The sequence below is a fragment of the Diabrotica virgifera genome, chromosome 4 (genome assembly GCF_917563875.1).
Source record: "Diabrotica virgifera virgifera chromosome 4, PGI_DIABVI_V3a".
NCBI lineage: Eukaryota > Metazoa > Arthropoda > Insecta > Coleoptera > Chrysomelidae > Diabrotica > Diabrotica virgifera.
The window spans coordinates 179,259,485-179,276,229 of NC_065446.1; the positions used below are offsets into that span (position 1 = coordinate 179,259,485).

General features: G+C 34.0%; 1 protein-coding gene and 1 long non-coding RNA gene across 4 annotated transcripts in view; one reads left to right on the top strand and one right to left on the bottom strand.

Annotated features, from left to right (window-relative positions):
- The window catches only part of LOC126883268 (transcriptional regulator ATRX-like), a 442,769-nt gene that overhangs the window by 168,772 nt on the left and 257,252 nt on the right, over positions 1 to 16,745 (bottom strand). For all 3 annotated transcript variants that reach the window (XM_050648594.1, XM_050648595.1, XM_050648593.1), the window contains one exon: positions 2,657 to 2,794. In XM_050648594.1, the coding sequence (XP_050504551.1) occupies positions 2,657 to 2,794 (138 nt within the window). The remainder of the gene's footprint in view (positions 1 to 2,656; positions 2,795 to 16,745) is intronic.
- Positions 11,789 to 13,230, top strand: LOC126883269 (uncharacterized). The gene is made up of 3 exons (XR_007697594.1): positions 11,789 to 12,009; positions 12,109 to 12,370; positions 12,719 to 13,230. It is a non-coding gene; the product is annotated as an uncharacterized LOC126883269 (long non-coding RNA).

Below are 16,745 nucleotides of genomic sequence, written 5' to 3' on the forward strand. Positions count from 1 at the left end.
TATGTGAAGACTGGATGTCGGATATGGAAATTAAATGTCGGATAGAAAGGGCCAGAAGTGCATTAAGGAAATTCAGAAACGTCTTTACGAACTCTGACTTTGACCTTAACATAAGACTAAGATTCACAAAAAGCTATATATGGTCGGTGCTCCTATATGGCATGGAAGGATGGACTTTAAAAATAAACACAATCAATAAGCTAGAGGCATTTGAGATGTGGATCTATCGACGAATCCTTAAAGTTCCCTGGACCGCAAGAATAACAAATGAAGAAATCCTGAGAAGAATTGGTACAGAACGACAACTGATTGTGCACAATTAAACAGAGAAAAACGGCATACCTGGGGCACCTAATTAGAAATGAAAGATACCAGTTTCTGCAAACCTTAATTGAAGGAAAGATCGAAGGAAGAAGGGAAGTGGGCAGGAAGAAAATGTCATGGCTCCGTAATGTCAAACAATGGACAGGACTAAAAAACATAGGAGACCTAATACATACTGCAAGGGATAGAGAAAAATGGTCAAACGTGATCGCGAACATCCATTAGTGAATTGCATAAGAAGAAGAATAATATCACGTGTATTGTGACATTTCGTGATTTCCTGTAGACCCCTCCCTCCCACTTCGAGCCTCACGTGATTAATGGACGGCCCCTTAAAAGCTAAATTATCTGATTATTTTGATGCACGAGTGTAATTTAGGAAGAAAATTACTCGAAGAAAGTGAAACTATCAAATGAAGAAATTATAATTTTCTAAACAATTTATTTAACAATACAACAAAACCCAATCTTAAAAAAAACTAATAATTATTAAAGACACAGTTACAGTTGAGTCCGCGAGTCTTTACCCGTGCGTCATTAAAACCTGGTGACATAAAACACATACTTTTTATTTAGCATCATTCTCTTCCACGCATGAAATTAATGACAAACCAGCTGCCGCCTGTTATTAAGAAATAACACATGTTATTTTTATGAACGATTTAGACTCAGTGTATTGAAAAGAGATAGATACAAAGAAAGACGATTGGGGATGTCTTCACATATTTTAAGTACAATTTCTGACGTTTTGGTTTGTTTACTTTTGTGGCTGTCAGTTTGTTGAATTTTTTTCTAATATTTTGTCGAATTTTTGCATTTTGAAGTTTTTTATAGTATACAAACAGTTGTTTTCACAACTAATTTTATATTGGAGTTAGAAATTTTGTAATAAGTTTATGTTATTTTACGATAAATTTTGACAACGTACAAAGCTAACCTCATTGTTGACACACTTGAATGCTTGTGTTAAGGGTTCCGCCAAAGTGAATAAAATAACAAAAAGAAAATATGTTATACTGAATTCGCTCTATCGAGATTCACTTTGACACTGACGTTAGTAATTTCTTTTTTGAAAAGTTCAGTTGTCAGAAGTGATTGGAAATTACTACAAAACCAACGCACCTGCTCATATCCAATATTATTAATAGTAAACATTATGAGACATTATATTATTATATAAACAAATGAGAAAATTATTTATTGTACAAAATAAAAATATTTTGTAGAAATAAACTTCACAAAATTTTATGAGATTAGTAGACACTCCCACTATTTCTAATAATTCTTCTTTTTTTAATGAAAGATTAAGTTGATTTGAGTTGATTTTAGCAGTTAATAGTGTGAGGTAGGAATTTTTGTGTTGTATGTTTCCTATTCCGAATGTGTCAAAAAAAATCTCGCGAGAGCGAATGTAGTATATTGAATTTTTTTATAAATTGTTTATTTATTTATTAATCAATGATAATAAAAGAATCTATTAAGCTACTTCAAATGTAGCTGTAATTATGCACCAAAATTTTAAAGCAAAACTTATATTGTGGCTTATTTCCCATTATAAATAGTTAAAATTGAAATAATATCCATTTACCGTTGTGTTTAGTAAATTTCCGACTTATTTCGTATGCTTTAAATGATGACGCACGGGTAAAGACTCGCGGACTCAACTGTATAATAATTGTTTACATTATTTTTCGATTCCTTTGGATGTGGATTTTAATTTTTGGAACAACTAGGTTGGGGCTCCGTTGTATTTGTTCTCATTTGTTGAAGGATCATCTCATGGTGTTCCATGAAAAATGTTTGCAAATATATGAAATGCCAAACGGGCATATTAAATAAACAAAGCTGTTAGTATGTGGTTACAAATTCAACAATTGACAACATGACAGTGCAATTTTCGATTTCTACTATGCAATTATCAGTAGTAATTGCACAAGAGCTCTAGAATTATTGAATTTTTCCCGAGTGACACTTTGACAGTTTTAATTTCACGAGCCGAAGGCGGGTGAAATTATGTCAAAGTGTCACGAGGGCAAAAATTCGATAATAATTTTAGAGATCGAGTGCAATTTGTTGCGATTATTTCATGAATAAAACTGTTTAAAATTTTATTGTAATTTATTTATGTAAGTACAAATTAGTACAATTAGACACACAGTTGTTATAAATATTAATTTGACGGTTGAAAGTCATCACTTTTAAGTTGAGTCTTAAGAATATCGTTTCTAAATATTATCTGTTGTGACAAACCGTATAGTTCTACAAAGTGATTAATTAATTCGATAAGTAATTAATTAACAGAAAAATATAAAATACATTTTTTACAACTTACATTCTACTAGATTGTTTTGTAGTGGGGTACCAGTTAATACAATACGCCTTTTAGTTTTAATCTTATTTAGGGCTTGGGCTCTTACTGCTTTCTTATTCTTTATTAAGTGCCCTTCATCACAAACTACCAAATCAGGACCTAGAAATAAAGCAAAAATATAGGAATATTAGACTATAATAAAAAACTGCTAAAAGTAGTCAAAATGTGTAGTACATTCGGTAACGAGTACATATCGCACCTTGAAAACAAAAGTGGCACTATACTGAAAACATCAATTTTTAGTTATAGCGACATCTGCATTACTTTTGACTAAACGCTCCTTTTGCAGAGACTCCTGTTCTAATAGCTCGCATAGTTTCTCCTAGAAGTCGCTAGTGTCACTTTTGACTTTTAGGTGTTTTGTCAAAGTGGTAATTTAAAAAGTGGCACTCTATCTGTTTCCGGCGGATTGTTAAGGGAGAAGCACGTCGTGGTAAGTAAAAAAGTGACATTTTTTCTTTAGTGCCAGTTTTTACGTAAATTATGTAGTTATTCTGCCTAGTTAATGAATGAAAAACTGACATTTTAAGTATAGTGTCGGTTTTTGAATAACCTAAATGACTAAGTTCTTATATCAACGAATTAAATAATAGCATTTTTCGTTAAGTGCCATTTTTCTAAGAAGTGGAATGAGATTATACTGTTTTTTGTAACTCGATAAATGTCAAATTTAGTTTAATGTCAGTCTTTTAGTAAAAATAATAGGACAATCATGCTGTATTTTAATAAATAAAAGATAAATAAAAGATATTAATTGCAGTTTCTCGTGTGTAGTGGTTTTATAATAATGAAATATAAATAACTGTGATTATTTCTTGAAAAAGAACATGATTTTAACGTTAGATACACCATCAAAATATTGCTAAGTGCATAGACTTTTTTTGTTTAAGGGGTTATAATCATGGACAATTCACACAGTAGAAGTAGAAGAATATTACAATTAGTAGCTCAAAATAAAGGTAGTCAAAATCCAGTACCTGAAAAAATGGAAGAAAGATGCCAAAGTTTAGGTTTTACAGAAACTAAATCCAACCATTTACAAACATCCAGCAACGACTTCGGTTCGTTTAACAACGAAAACTTATCCAGTGATGACAGTGGTGACTTTTCACCCGTTTCAGACGATGACAGAACCTACGCACCCCCCAAAAAAAGATGCCGAAAATCCAGCTCTTCATCTACTTCCAGATCTTCATCTTCTTCCAGCTCGTGCTCCTGTTCTACAAGATCCTCTACATGTTCTTCAAGTTCTTCCTCACATTCTTTCACTAAATGTGCAGCTTACGTAGATGAAAAAAATTCAGAACTTTCTAATGAAAACGAAATAATCATACATGAAGAAGTAGTAAGTAAAAATAGTGGTGATTTGACGACAATTATAAATGAGAATAATTCAAATTCTTTTAACGAGGATTTTAATGAACATGTTATATCTAACGATATTGGTGATGAGTTGCTAACTATAACAGATAATGAAAATGTTCGGATTGCAAATAATAATGTCATGGAGGATATTCCATCTGCTATTTTAAATGGGATCGACAAACCTAGGAAACAAAAAAAAAATGAACGATATGCCAAAACTGCTAAGTCTTTAAAAGACTCTGGACAAGAATATGTTTCGAGTTCTAGATCAAAAAAAGTGATCCAAGCTAAAACTATAAAAAGTTCTTGTGGATTAAGTTGTCGCCTGAAATGCCCAGAAAAAATTAATGAGGAATCAAGAAAACGATTATTCCATGATTATTGGGGAATGGCTTCGCTGATCAGGCAAAGAGAATATATCTCGCGTAATATAGAAGAGATTCATCCAAAGTATCAATACAAGAAAGCAGATTCGACTAGAAAGTTAAAAAGTGCGTTCTATTTTGATGTCAATGGTACTAGAAGCAAAATATGTAAAACATTTTTTAAAAATACATTAAATATAACAGATAGATGTATCAGAACAGTTATTGAGAAGAAAAATAATATGACTGGTATACTAGAAGGTGAACAAAGAGGTAAACATGGAAAACATCGAAAAGTGCCAATTGACTTGACAGAAGGAGTAAAACGTCACATCAATAGTATACCTCGAATTGAAAGTCATTATTTGCGGAAACAAACAACGAAGGAATATATAGATGGCGGAAAAACCTTAACAGATATTTATTTTGATTACAAAGAAGACTGTATACAACAAAGATCACCCTATGTAATGATACACACATATCGAAAAATATTTAACGAGGAGTTTAATATTGGGTTCTTTGCACCAAAGAAGGATCAATGTGAGCAATGTACTAAATACAAGATTGCTGAAGGTTGTGAAAAAGATGCACAAAAAGAAAATTATGAGCGACATTTGGCTGAAAAAGAAAAGAGTCGCGAGGAAAAGGCTAATGATAAAGAGAACGTGTCGCACAGTTTTATTGTGGCATGTTATGACTTGCAAGCAGTAATGCCAGTTCCAAATGGTGAGGTATCAACTTTCTATTACAAGTCTAAAGTAAATTGCTTAAATTTTACTATCTCTGAACTCAAACAGGACAAAACTGAATGCTTCTTTTGGGATGAAACACAAGGAAATCGCGGAGCTAATGAGATAGCTAGTTGTGTTTTAAAGTATCTGCAGAAAAAGTCTCTAACTGCTGATGAAAAATTGAATGTCATCTTTTATTCTGATAACTGTTGTGGACAGCAAAAAAACCAGTTCATTATTGGGATGTACATACATGCTGTCCTAAATTTAAAAATAAAATCTATTACCCACAAATTTTTAATACGTGGTCATACTCAGAACGAAGGGGACGCTGTACATTCTTTGATTGAAAAACAAGTCAAAAGATGTCTTAAGTCAGGACCAATATACGTACCTTCGCAATATGTTTGTGCTATTCGAAGCGCAAAAAAAAGAGGGACACCTTTCGCTGTAAATGAAATGAGCTATGGCGATTTCTTGGATATAAAACAATTACCGGTTCCGAGGCTGAATAAGAGCGTAGATGGCCAAGTTGTAAAACTGTCTGATTTAAAAGTAATCAAAGTTGAGAAAAACGAACATGAAGAGATAAAAATTAGCTACAAAACATCTTACTTTGATGATTTTAAAGAGCTTGACTTAAATAAAAGAACCAATAGAAATAGTCGTCCTTCAGAAATCAAACCTCTGTATCAGCGTAAATTGGATATATCACAGAGAAAGAAAGATGATGTAAGAAGTCTTATTGATGCTGGCTTAATTCCCAATTATTACAGATCCTATTATCAAAGTATGTTTGAATAATATTTAAGTTTTTTAATTATTTTAATTTCGAGAAAATGTGAAGTTTCATTAAGTATTAATAATAGTTTGTTTACTTTTACCAAATAAACGATTGTTCTTTTTAATATGCGACAATTTCGTTTTATTTTTCTGTTTTTTTATCATAAGGTAAATATTAACTTGACTTTTTATTCTAATAATCAGAACTTTTAGGTAAAACAAAAGTGGCACTATAAGGAATTTTTTTTAAAGATTTTTTTTTAAATTAGTAGTTACATTATTAATTTGCCTTCTTCGGTAGAAGCTAACTGTGCTTTAATCAAACTGTTGAATAACATTAATTATAGTATGTAATTCGGTTATTTTAGTTCAATATCCATTACAGAACTCTTCGAAAAACTTTAAACGGTCATACTGAAATATTTAGTTTTTGGGATAATGCCACTTTTGTTTTCAAGGTGCGATATATGTTTTCCCAAAAGTGACACGTGTGTTGAGATTAATTACTCTTAATTACTATCTAATACTAATATCTTATAAACATAATCTTAAGTGTCTGTAGTGGTATGACAAAGCTTGATAAGTCCGATCTTTGCCAAAATGAGATTACTTGCTTGATATGTTATTTATGCCTGGTTGCACCAACAGATCTTAAGCTTAAAGGGCGCTTTACAGCTTGCAATTCTACATGCAAGACGCAAGAAAGTTGCCTAAAGGCATGCGCAGTATGTCGTCAGTTGATTATTGCATGCAACTTCTTGCAATTGCGCGATAATCGGTTTGGTGCCATTTTTCTGCAAGTTTTCATGCAAGTCTAGGGGAATTTGATTTTTCCACAATATCAAATGTCATTGACGACCCGGATTCACGAATACATGCCGATCAGCTGTTTTCTGTTTGTGAAATATATCAACGCTGGAAATGAATGAATAATGAAATGGCACTTTCTGAGATTCTAAAATTATTGTAAATTGTATATTAAGCTACGGAAGCTCTCTCTCCTCTAGCTAAGTACCTTAGGATAATAATTAATTTGTGTTTCGCAGAAATAGTATTTCGAAATATAGATTTCTTTGTAACTGTTCAATTTTTCACAAGGGTTTATTAAAATGTACATTCATTCCTAGAAAATTAGAGTCATTTCCATCATCTACTTGGATAAATTCTTCTGTTGGAGATACATTATTACCCCTCTTCTTGTTCAACTAAGATCTTACTCACCATCTCCGATCTCGGCGTTCTAAATTAGTGACTAAAAGGCTGGCTGCAGCAATAATAATACTTAAAGTTGCTGCTACCGCCGTTTTCCTTTTATATTTGGTTATTTCTGATAGTCTTGGCATTTCGAAATTTACCAAGTTAAATAAACAGCAATAAAGTAATTAAAAAAAAACAGAAGTTTATAAGTTAGGCTAAGGGTAAAACTTTCAAATTGCATGCAAGCCGGGTTGCAAGCTGTAAAAGACCATGCAATAGACTTGCATGAAAGTCTTGCATGCAAGAAATTGCAGCAAGTTTTCTTGCAAGCTGTAAAGCGGTCTTAAGACCCAGCGCAAATTGAACCTAAGCGAGACACAACCTGCGCCCGCGGGACGGGTGACCCGTGCATTTATTTTTCTAGCGTGCCGCATATAGGGCTTTTCATCGATTGTCATTTGTTTCGAGCTTCCGTCATATGTTGTATAATCTGTGTATAATATGAATATACACGGATTAAACGACATATGACAGAAGCTCGAAACAAATGACTGTGAATGAAAAGCCCTATTGAACACGAGCCAGCCCAACCGTTGGCCATCGACGTAGCGAATAGAGACGGGCAAAATCAGTGCGGACGTGTAACGGTTACTTTTGATACCGGGTCTCAGTGGTACTGATTACAAAATACTTATGTATCTGATCCTTGTACTGAATTGAGTAAGCAACTTTAAATCGGTATTTCCGTACTTGTAACTCGTAACGTTTTAAAAATATCTTTATCTTAAACATGTCCATAGTAGTCGTAGCGGTATGACATTATCGGTATGACATTATTTCTGCACATAATACTTACATATTTAAAATAATCTCAGAGTTATTTCATAATCCCTCCTCTACTGATCGGTCATAAAAATAACACTATCTGCATATTTCGTTTTAACTTTTAAACATAAACAAAAATGTAATATGCCGACAAGTTAAATTTGAGGGCAATACGACATTATATTTATCGATCACGGTTTTAAGTAACATTAATCATTTTTCACCTTATTTTTCTAATAATGTGTTATTTTAAAGGCATAACTTTGATTATTAATTTCGTCTACCAACATTATTTAGTATATAAGCTTATTTAGGCTACCAAAAGTTATCAGAATTTAATGATAGAGACAAAGCAGTTTTCACTCGGGGTTTTGACTATGCTAATATTTTTATTTATCATAATAAATTGTACTTAAGTAATACCATCCGTATTCATTTCAGATATGTCCATCTCGCAAACAAAAACAAATAAAAATAAACATCTGGCAGTGAGTCACGCGTCCCACGACCCAAGAAAACTGTACGCCGAAGACAAACGTTCCCAAGCGAGACCTGCGAACGGATGACCTGATAGTAGGATGCGCAAAACTGTCTACGCAGTTCGCCGGTGCAGGTTGTGTCTCGCTTAGGTTCAATTTGCGCCGGGCCTAAAGGTGCGGCATATTCTCATGCACGTATCGTTTCCAGCACGTAGCGTAGTATCCGAAAAACCTGATTTTACAAAGAGGTGTCTGATACGATACGTTCCGGACAGTATTAATTGTTCATATTTAAAACCAATAAAATCAATATTGTTCGGAAACTAAACGCTACGTGCTGGATTCGCCACCTGCATGATAATATGCTGCGACCTTTAGACGTGCCTTAAGCTCAGCTTACGAAACATACGCGTTGCACCATTGAGTCTTAGATCAATTATCAGCTTACCACAATGGATTGCCACGTGGATTGCATCTTAAAGAATCGAAAATTATGGTGCAACGTAAGTGAGACTTAAAGCGGCCCTAACTCTAAGCTGAGCTGGGCTAAGCTGGAGCTTAAGCTTTATTGGTGCAACCAGGCATTAGTAATATTTCTTCAAGTTGGTTTGGAATGAGTTTGTTTGGAATGTCTATGACGAAGGTAAAACCCTTAAAAATGAGAATGATAATATATACTCTCACCGGTACAAAATTCCGCCACTCAAAATTTTTGATTAAGTTTGAAAGTTTATAACTTTATTATTTGTACTCCGATTTTCAAGATTCTTGCATCAGTCTGTAGGTACATGTATTGTTGTCCTTTGTCATTGTTCCGGTAACAAATTTTTTTTGCTTAGATAGTATTGTACGAAAAAAGTTCTGTGGAAAAATTGGAGGGCTGATTTTATTTCATACTCCTTTCGTATTATCTTGGAGGTATTCCTAAGATGCTGTCTTTTGAATTATAAAAATATTATAAAAATATCAAACGCACTAAAATTAACAACACAGAACAAAATTAAAAACAGTTCAATGGCGGGCATGTCCACCTCTCGCAGCAACGACTGCTCGCAATCTATTTGGCATCGAATAGAGATGTGTTATCCTTGCCTGAGGAATGGCCGATATTCCTCTACCAAGGCCATAACTGAACCAAATTTTCTGGAGTTCTACGATGACGGCGAATAGCTATTTTTAATTCATCCCATAAATACTCAATAGGATTGAGATCTGGCTGCATGCAGGCCATTCTAATCTTATCAATCCAACCTCTATTTAAAATATTTTTATTTATGAGTGACTCAGTGTTTTTGTTTACAAAAAATTGTACAGCCCTTGCAAGAAAAGAGATATTCGGATAATTCAAAAAACAAAATTTTAGTGATGCCTCTTGAATAATATGACAGGACTATGAAACAAAATCAGATCTTCAATTTTTCCAGAGTTTTTTAAAGGTAGGAGAAAATACATAGCTTCCATTCACCCCTGTATAATGCCATGTAAGCAAATTTTTTTTGTTACCGGAATAATAGCAAACGATATCAATATATGTACCTACAAACTGATGCAGGAACTTTGAAAATATGAGTATAAATAATAATAATATAAATAATAAAGTTCCAAAGGCACAAAAACACCATCCTAAAAGTGCAGTAGAAAGAACGACATTACCACGGAATCTAGGAGGAAGACGACTTATGGATATAGGTGAGCAATTAGATAAACAAATTGCTAATTTAAGCATTTATTTTCAGATGCAAGCTGAGACATCTACTCTACATCGAGCTATTTGCGCAGTAGATGACACAACACCGATCAAACTGAGGGAACCAGAAATGCGCATAAACCACCTCACTAAAGACGAAAAAAATTCGCACATGGATGGGTAAACCTCTGCACGGACGACATCCCAATGAGGTCAGCCAAGACTATGTCGACAATACAGCGTCGAACTATTGGTTGACATCAGGAAAGATATTCCCTGAAACGGAGGGTTCATTACTGGCCATTCAGGATCAGGTTATACCAACCAGAAATTACCTGAAATATATCATCAAAGACCCTCAGGTTCAAAACGACAGATGCCGATATGGATGTCAAGCCCAAGAAACCATCCAACATCTTACAGGGGGCTGCCAGGCATTTGCTGCAACTGAATACAAGGAAGGGCATGATGCAGTGGGAAAAATCCTTCATCAAGAGATAGCTATCAAGCTGGGACTTCTCCAAACGGACCATCTCCCGTATTATCAATACGTCCCTGACAGTATGCTTGAGGATGGCAACTACAAGCTATACTGGGACCGCACTGTGCTCACAAACCAAACAGTGGCACATAATAGACCAGATCTGGTACTAGTTAATAAATTAACAAGACAGACAACACTAATTGATGTGGCGATACCTAACAACAATAATCTACGTATTAAATTTACTGAACAGATCGCCAAGTACAGAGATCTGGAAATTCAAATACGAAGGCAATGGAGAATGCAAAGTACCCAGACGATACCGATTATTATGTCTACTACTGGAGTCATTCCGAAGACCCTCCTCGAAAGCATAAAAAAGCTGGGTCTAAATGAACACCTTTATAAGACCATGCAGAAAACTGTACTACTTGCGACGGCCAGATGCGTACGAAAATTTCTGGGAGAAACTCCAGCATACCAAGTCACCTAGGCAGGGCTCGAAAACACGGAAAGAGTCCCACCAGAGCTCAATCCTTTTGATACCGTAGGTATCTGGGATGAGTCAATTTTCCCCTTAGAGGGAGTGTGAGCCGTATGGCTAAATCTGGATAAAGTTATAAATTGTCAAACTTATCAAAAATTTTTAGTGGCGGAATTTTGTGAAGGTGAGTGTATCATGATATTGTATTTATTAAGTAGGACAGAACTTGATATCTAACTTGATTTCTTATGTTGATAGATATTGATATGTCCATTTACTTTTCGTTTTTGGGTTGGCAAAACATGATGTATGTATCCTGGTTTTGTGTGTATTCTGAAGAAAATCATTAATAAAGAGGTACTCATTAAACAATAATGATCTAATACCAGTTATTAAATTTCGTTACATCGGTAATATGGTAAGTTGAATATCACACTGGCAACTGGCTTTGAAAATTTCAAAAATTTAACTCGTTCGCTGCCGTCTCGGTCAATATGACCGATAAATTAGCTTTCCCACAGGCCAGCTCAGGACTTAATAACTATTGCCAAAACACTACCAAACTATTCTTAAATACTGTAGCGAAAGAGTTACGCAAGTAACAGGTTCCACCTCGGCACATCTCTATATTTACAGAAATATCGGATGGAACACGTTGAGCGGCGTGGAGAATGAGTTCTCCGGAATTAGGCAATCCAAACCACGTGACCTCTGGTTGGCACACAAACTAACGAAGAGGTTATGTTTGTATCTATTTTTCAATGATTTTTCATTGTTTATCGTCGTATTTTGTCTATTTTCAATTCATTTGGATTTCGTTTCCTGTTTTTGTGAACTTTATAAACTTTACCACAATGCAAACTGATTATTTAAGGAAATTATTATTGGAAACTCCAGATGTTGCGAGAAAGGTAGGCGAAACAATGTTTATTTACTGTTCATTTTGCCCCGATATTTATCAATAATGATGAATTTTGCAAGCAATAACATTATTTCTTTTATTGTTTTAGATATTTATTGAAGCTGAAAATAATTGGGGATTTAGATCCATACGGAATTCAGTCAGAATTGGATTTTACAGTAAAGTGCAGTCCATCAAGTTACTATTATAGATATTTATACAGATCTGGTGGAGTCTCACAGTTGCTACTCTAAGCAGCAGATGAAAGCATACAAAAGCCTTCAGGCACATAAATATTTTACAGCTGGATTTGTTTTGAATGGAGTAAAAATTGTTAATGATTTCCTGATTTCCATATTATTGTTGGAAAGGTATGCCTTTATTTTATTTATTCACCATTAAGAAATATATGCATAACAGTATTAGTGTCTTTTGGATAAATTGGTTCTAAATATTAGATTTATTTACGTTTATATATCTGTATGAAACCAGACATATCGTTGTCCTAATATGTAAACTGCGAACTCCATAATTCTCTGAAAATGATTTATTACTGCCATCGATTTGAATTACTGTCATGATTGTTCTAAAATTATATTATATGAATGTCTGATTTTAAATAAAATATTCTCAATCATTGTAAAGAACGCAAATACTCTAATAAAAATAAATTTTTGTAGTTGAAGAATTTCCAAAAAAAAATAAAATATTTTTTTTAGGTGAAGCATTTCCAAAAAGCTAATGCTAAACGACTAAATGCTTGGGTGGGGTGATAGCCAGTTCTGATGACATAGCAAATGCACATTGTATGCGTATGGCCGGTAATAGTGAAGTCTGCAGCAATCCTATTTTTAGCTGAGTATGCCCAGAGCAAGACAGACGAAGAAGAACCCAATGCATGTACATATGTTACAGCTACATGGTTTGGAGATAGCAACATATGCATTCTCTGATGAAAAACTAATGAGTTTTGAAACTGTTCGGTCAGAGTGCTTGTTGCGCTCACTAAACGAACTGAAATATAAGATGGCTTTGGCATTGTGTTGCAGCGATATGAAAATGGTTATTCATTTTTAATTATAATGTACTTCTTCATCATGAGTAATTATGTATTGGTCTTTTAGATGTGTATTTATTTTTGTAATTAGTATCAACTTGTAATGATAATATACATTTATCGTTTAAGGTACGACTATGTTTTGACTCTAAAATAAATGTTTTAAAAATCGAATCCTGCCTCTTTCTGTTAGTAACTACCCATGGATATCACAAATTGTGCTTACTGATAGGTTTGTTCGTAGAACGATCAGCAATACTTGCCAACCATCAGACACATGCGCATTCGTAGTCTATGAATGCTAACTATTAACTGCACAACGCTAACTGTTAACTGCTCATGCATCTGATGGTTGACAGCAGTTGCTAATCGTTTGTGTCGTACTACGAACAAACCTATTAGGTCTGGATCCTGTGTACCAAAAAAATTGATTAATAGCAAGCTGAAAATTTGTTAATAGCTTAACGGTGTCCAGTTGGACAAACTTTGATGTATTGTGACACTGGAACAGGGGTAGTTTTAATTGTGAAACAGTTTGGAAACTCAGATTTGGAACATCAGATTACAAAAACATCCCATATATTTTGTCGGACAGAACATCCAATTGATCTGTTACCCTTTCATTAAATTGTCATGCAAAAATCAGACTGGTATTACTAACCAACATGATTCCTGTAGTTTGACATGGTCTTCGTGTTCTACTCATTAAAATGCCCAGTTGATGATTTTTTCACCAATCTGGTTTTTGCATGAGGGTTTTATTGAATTGGTAGCAAATCAATTGGAAGTTTTATCTGACAAATTACATAAACATTTTCGTAGTTTGACGTTCCAAATTTTTAACCTGTTCCACAGTTAAAACTTCTAGTGTTCCCATACATCAAAGTTTGTCGGACTAGACACTGTTAAGCTATTAATAAATTTTCAGCTTGCTATTAATCAACTTTTTTTGGTACGCGGGATCCAGGTCTATATGGAATAAATAAATAACAAAACAAATTCCCTGTCAAAACTGCATTTATTTTGAATAGAATGAAAAACAAAATAATATTGTTTTAACAAAATAGGGGATAAATGTTAAAATTTAGTATTAATAAAGTTTGTCACATTGGCCTAATATTAATGTCACTAGTTACATTAGTGTCACATATAAATAATTGTAATAATATTAATAAAAACCATAATTCCTAGCATGAGTGCGTCCTGTTTTTTGATAATTTAGTTAGGCGAGGAAACATAAATGAGTTTCTAATAGGGCTTTTCATCGATTGTCATTTGTTTCGAGCTTCCGTTAGATGTTGTATAATTCGTGTATAATATTACTATACACGGATTATAGGACATATGACAGAAGCTCAAAACAAATGACTGTGAATGAAAAGCCCTATAGAGGGAAGACGAAAAAAAATTAACATTATCCGATCAGCTCGACTTTCACAGTTCACTACTATACAAGTTACAGGCATGTTTTCAGCACTTAAAATCACCAAAAACGAAAAGTTTATAAAATAATCAATCTAATGAATGTCTTTAAATACTATATTAAGCTCAAAATCACGATAAAAAACAAATTAAAATTAACATTATTCTGATCAGTTGACTTCCACAGTTCACTACTATACAAGTCACAGGCATGTTGTCAGCACTCAAAATCACCAAAAACGTAAAGTTTATAAAATAATAAATCCAATGAATGTCTTTAAATACTATGTATATTAAGCTCAAAATCACGACAAAAAAACAAATTAAAATTAACATTATTCTGATCAGTTGGACTTCCACAGTTCACTACTATACAGGTCACAGGCATGTTGTCAGCACTCAAAATCACCAAAAACGTAAAGTTTATAAAATAATTAATCCAATGAATGTCTTTAAATACTATATTAAGCTCAAAATCACGACAAAAAACAAATTAAAATTAACATTATCCCGATCAGTTGGACTTCCGCAGTTCACTACTATACAAGTCACAGGCATGTTGTCAGCACTCAAAATCACCAAAAACGTAAAGTTTATAAACTAATTAATCTAATGAATGTCTTTTAATACTAAATTAGCTAAAAAATCACGACGAAAAACAAATACGAAAAATCAAAAATTACATTGAGTTTAGGTTAAGAACGGTTTTGTGTGCCAACCAAAGATCACGTGATTTAACTTTGACAGGTCGATGGAGTCCCTAATGGCTTGATTACACGTAACGAGTACAGTGGCGAGACAGCAAACTGTTACTAGGCCGAGACAGTGGTGAGGGCGAGAGATGGTTTATACGTATTTGGCAATTTTTGAATATGGAGGCGAGTCAGTTCAGTTTCGATTCACAAAAACAATGAATAATGTACTTATAGATCGTAAAGCTAACATTAAAAATATATCAAACGGCTTATACCACTGCTTATACAAGAACTGACGGATGTATTATGAGAAGAAGATAAGCGTGTTTGGATTATAGACAATGGATTTTAAGAAGACCAAATCTCGCTGCTCCCGATTTCTTCGATTCATTGATGTTTTATTTCTTGTCTATGTGTCGAATTTAAATTTTTTATTTTATTTGACTTCTTGAGTTATAAAACCAACAATATTATTTCTTCTACAATCGATACATATGCTGCATTACGTTTTTGTTTATTTTTATACTCCAAAGTTTTGAAATTTCATAAGCACAGGTGTGACTTTTACAACTGAACTAAACTTTATTGTCCTAGATGAATTCCATTTATTGGCTATTTTTGAGAATCACAAATCACATTGATTAACTCAAGTCATCTCCTCTGATGAAGTGGTAATGTGCACAGTTAGCCAGCGAGTGTTGTTTACACATACCGAGTGGATTGGCGAGTATACGATTGAAGGGTGGGAGGTCGAAGACTCGGCCTAGTAAATAGAATACCATTCGAGTGACTGTCTCGCCATATGACTGAGTCGAGTGCTCGGCCAAGTACTCGTTAGTATGTTTATACCAAACGAGCACTCGACCGAGAACACTGTCTCGCTACAACAGTCGTTACGTATAATCAAGGTTGAATCTTCTAAAGCAAGGTCATGCGATGAAACAGAGATGGGCGAACTTTTTCTGCAAACTTCTCGAAAATAACCTATTCACTATAAATAGCGCGCTCTTATTAAAATTAGTCAGTGAGTAAAATAAATTCAAACTGAGAAGGTGTACAAATAAATCGTATATAAATCGAACTGTGAGTTTTATTTGACTGTAATTCACTACAATACGAATAACTTATTATTATTTATGGAAGATCCATACACATCCATACACATTCCATTTATGGAAGTTCCATCATTACATTATTATTTATGGAAGATCCCAGCAGACAATACACCAGGATATATTCGGTGATCAGAGTATTTTATTGTTAAAGATGTTCAAAATGTATCCAAGCGTTCCATCTTCTTGTTCTTCTGGTTCCTATCCGTTTCGGATGTTGGAAATCATATTGGTAATTATAACCTTGCTCGCTGCGGCTTGAAACAGTTCCATTGAGGTTTTCTTAAACCATGTTCTCAAATTCCGCAGCCATGATATTCTCCTTCTACCGGGTCAACGCTTACCTTTGACTTTACCTTGCAATATGGACTGCAGCATGGAGTAACGGTGCTGATTTCTCATAACGTGTCCCAGATAGTGCAATTTTATGCGTTTAATGGTAAACACAATCATCGGTTTC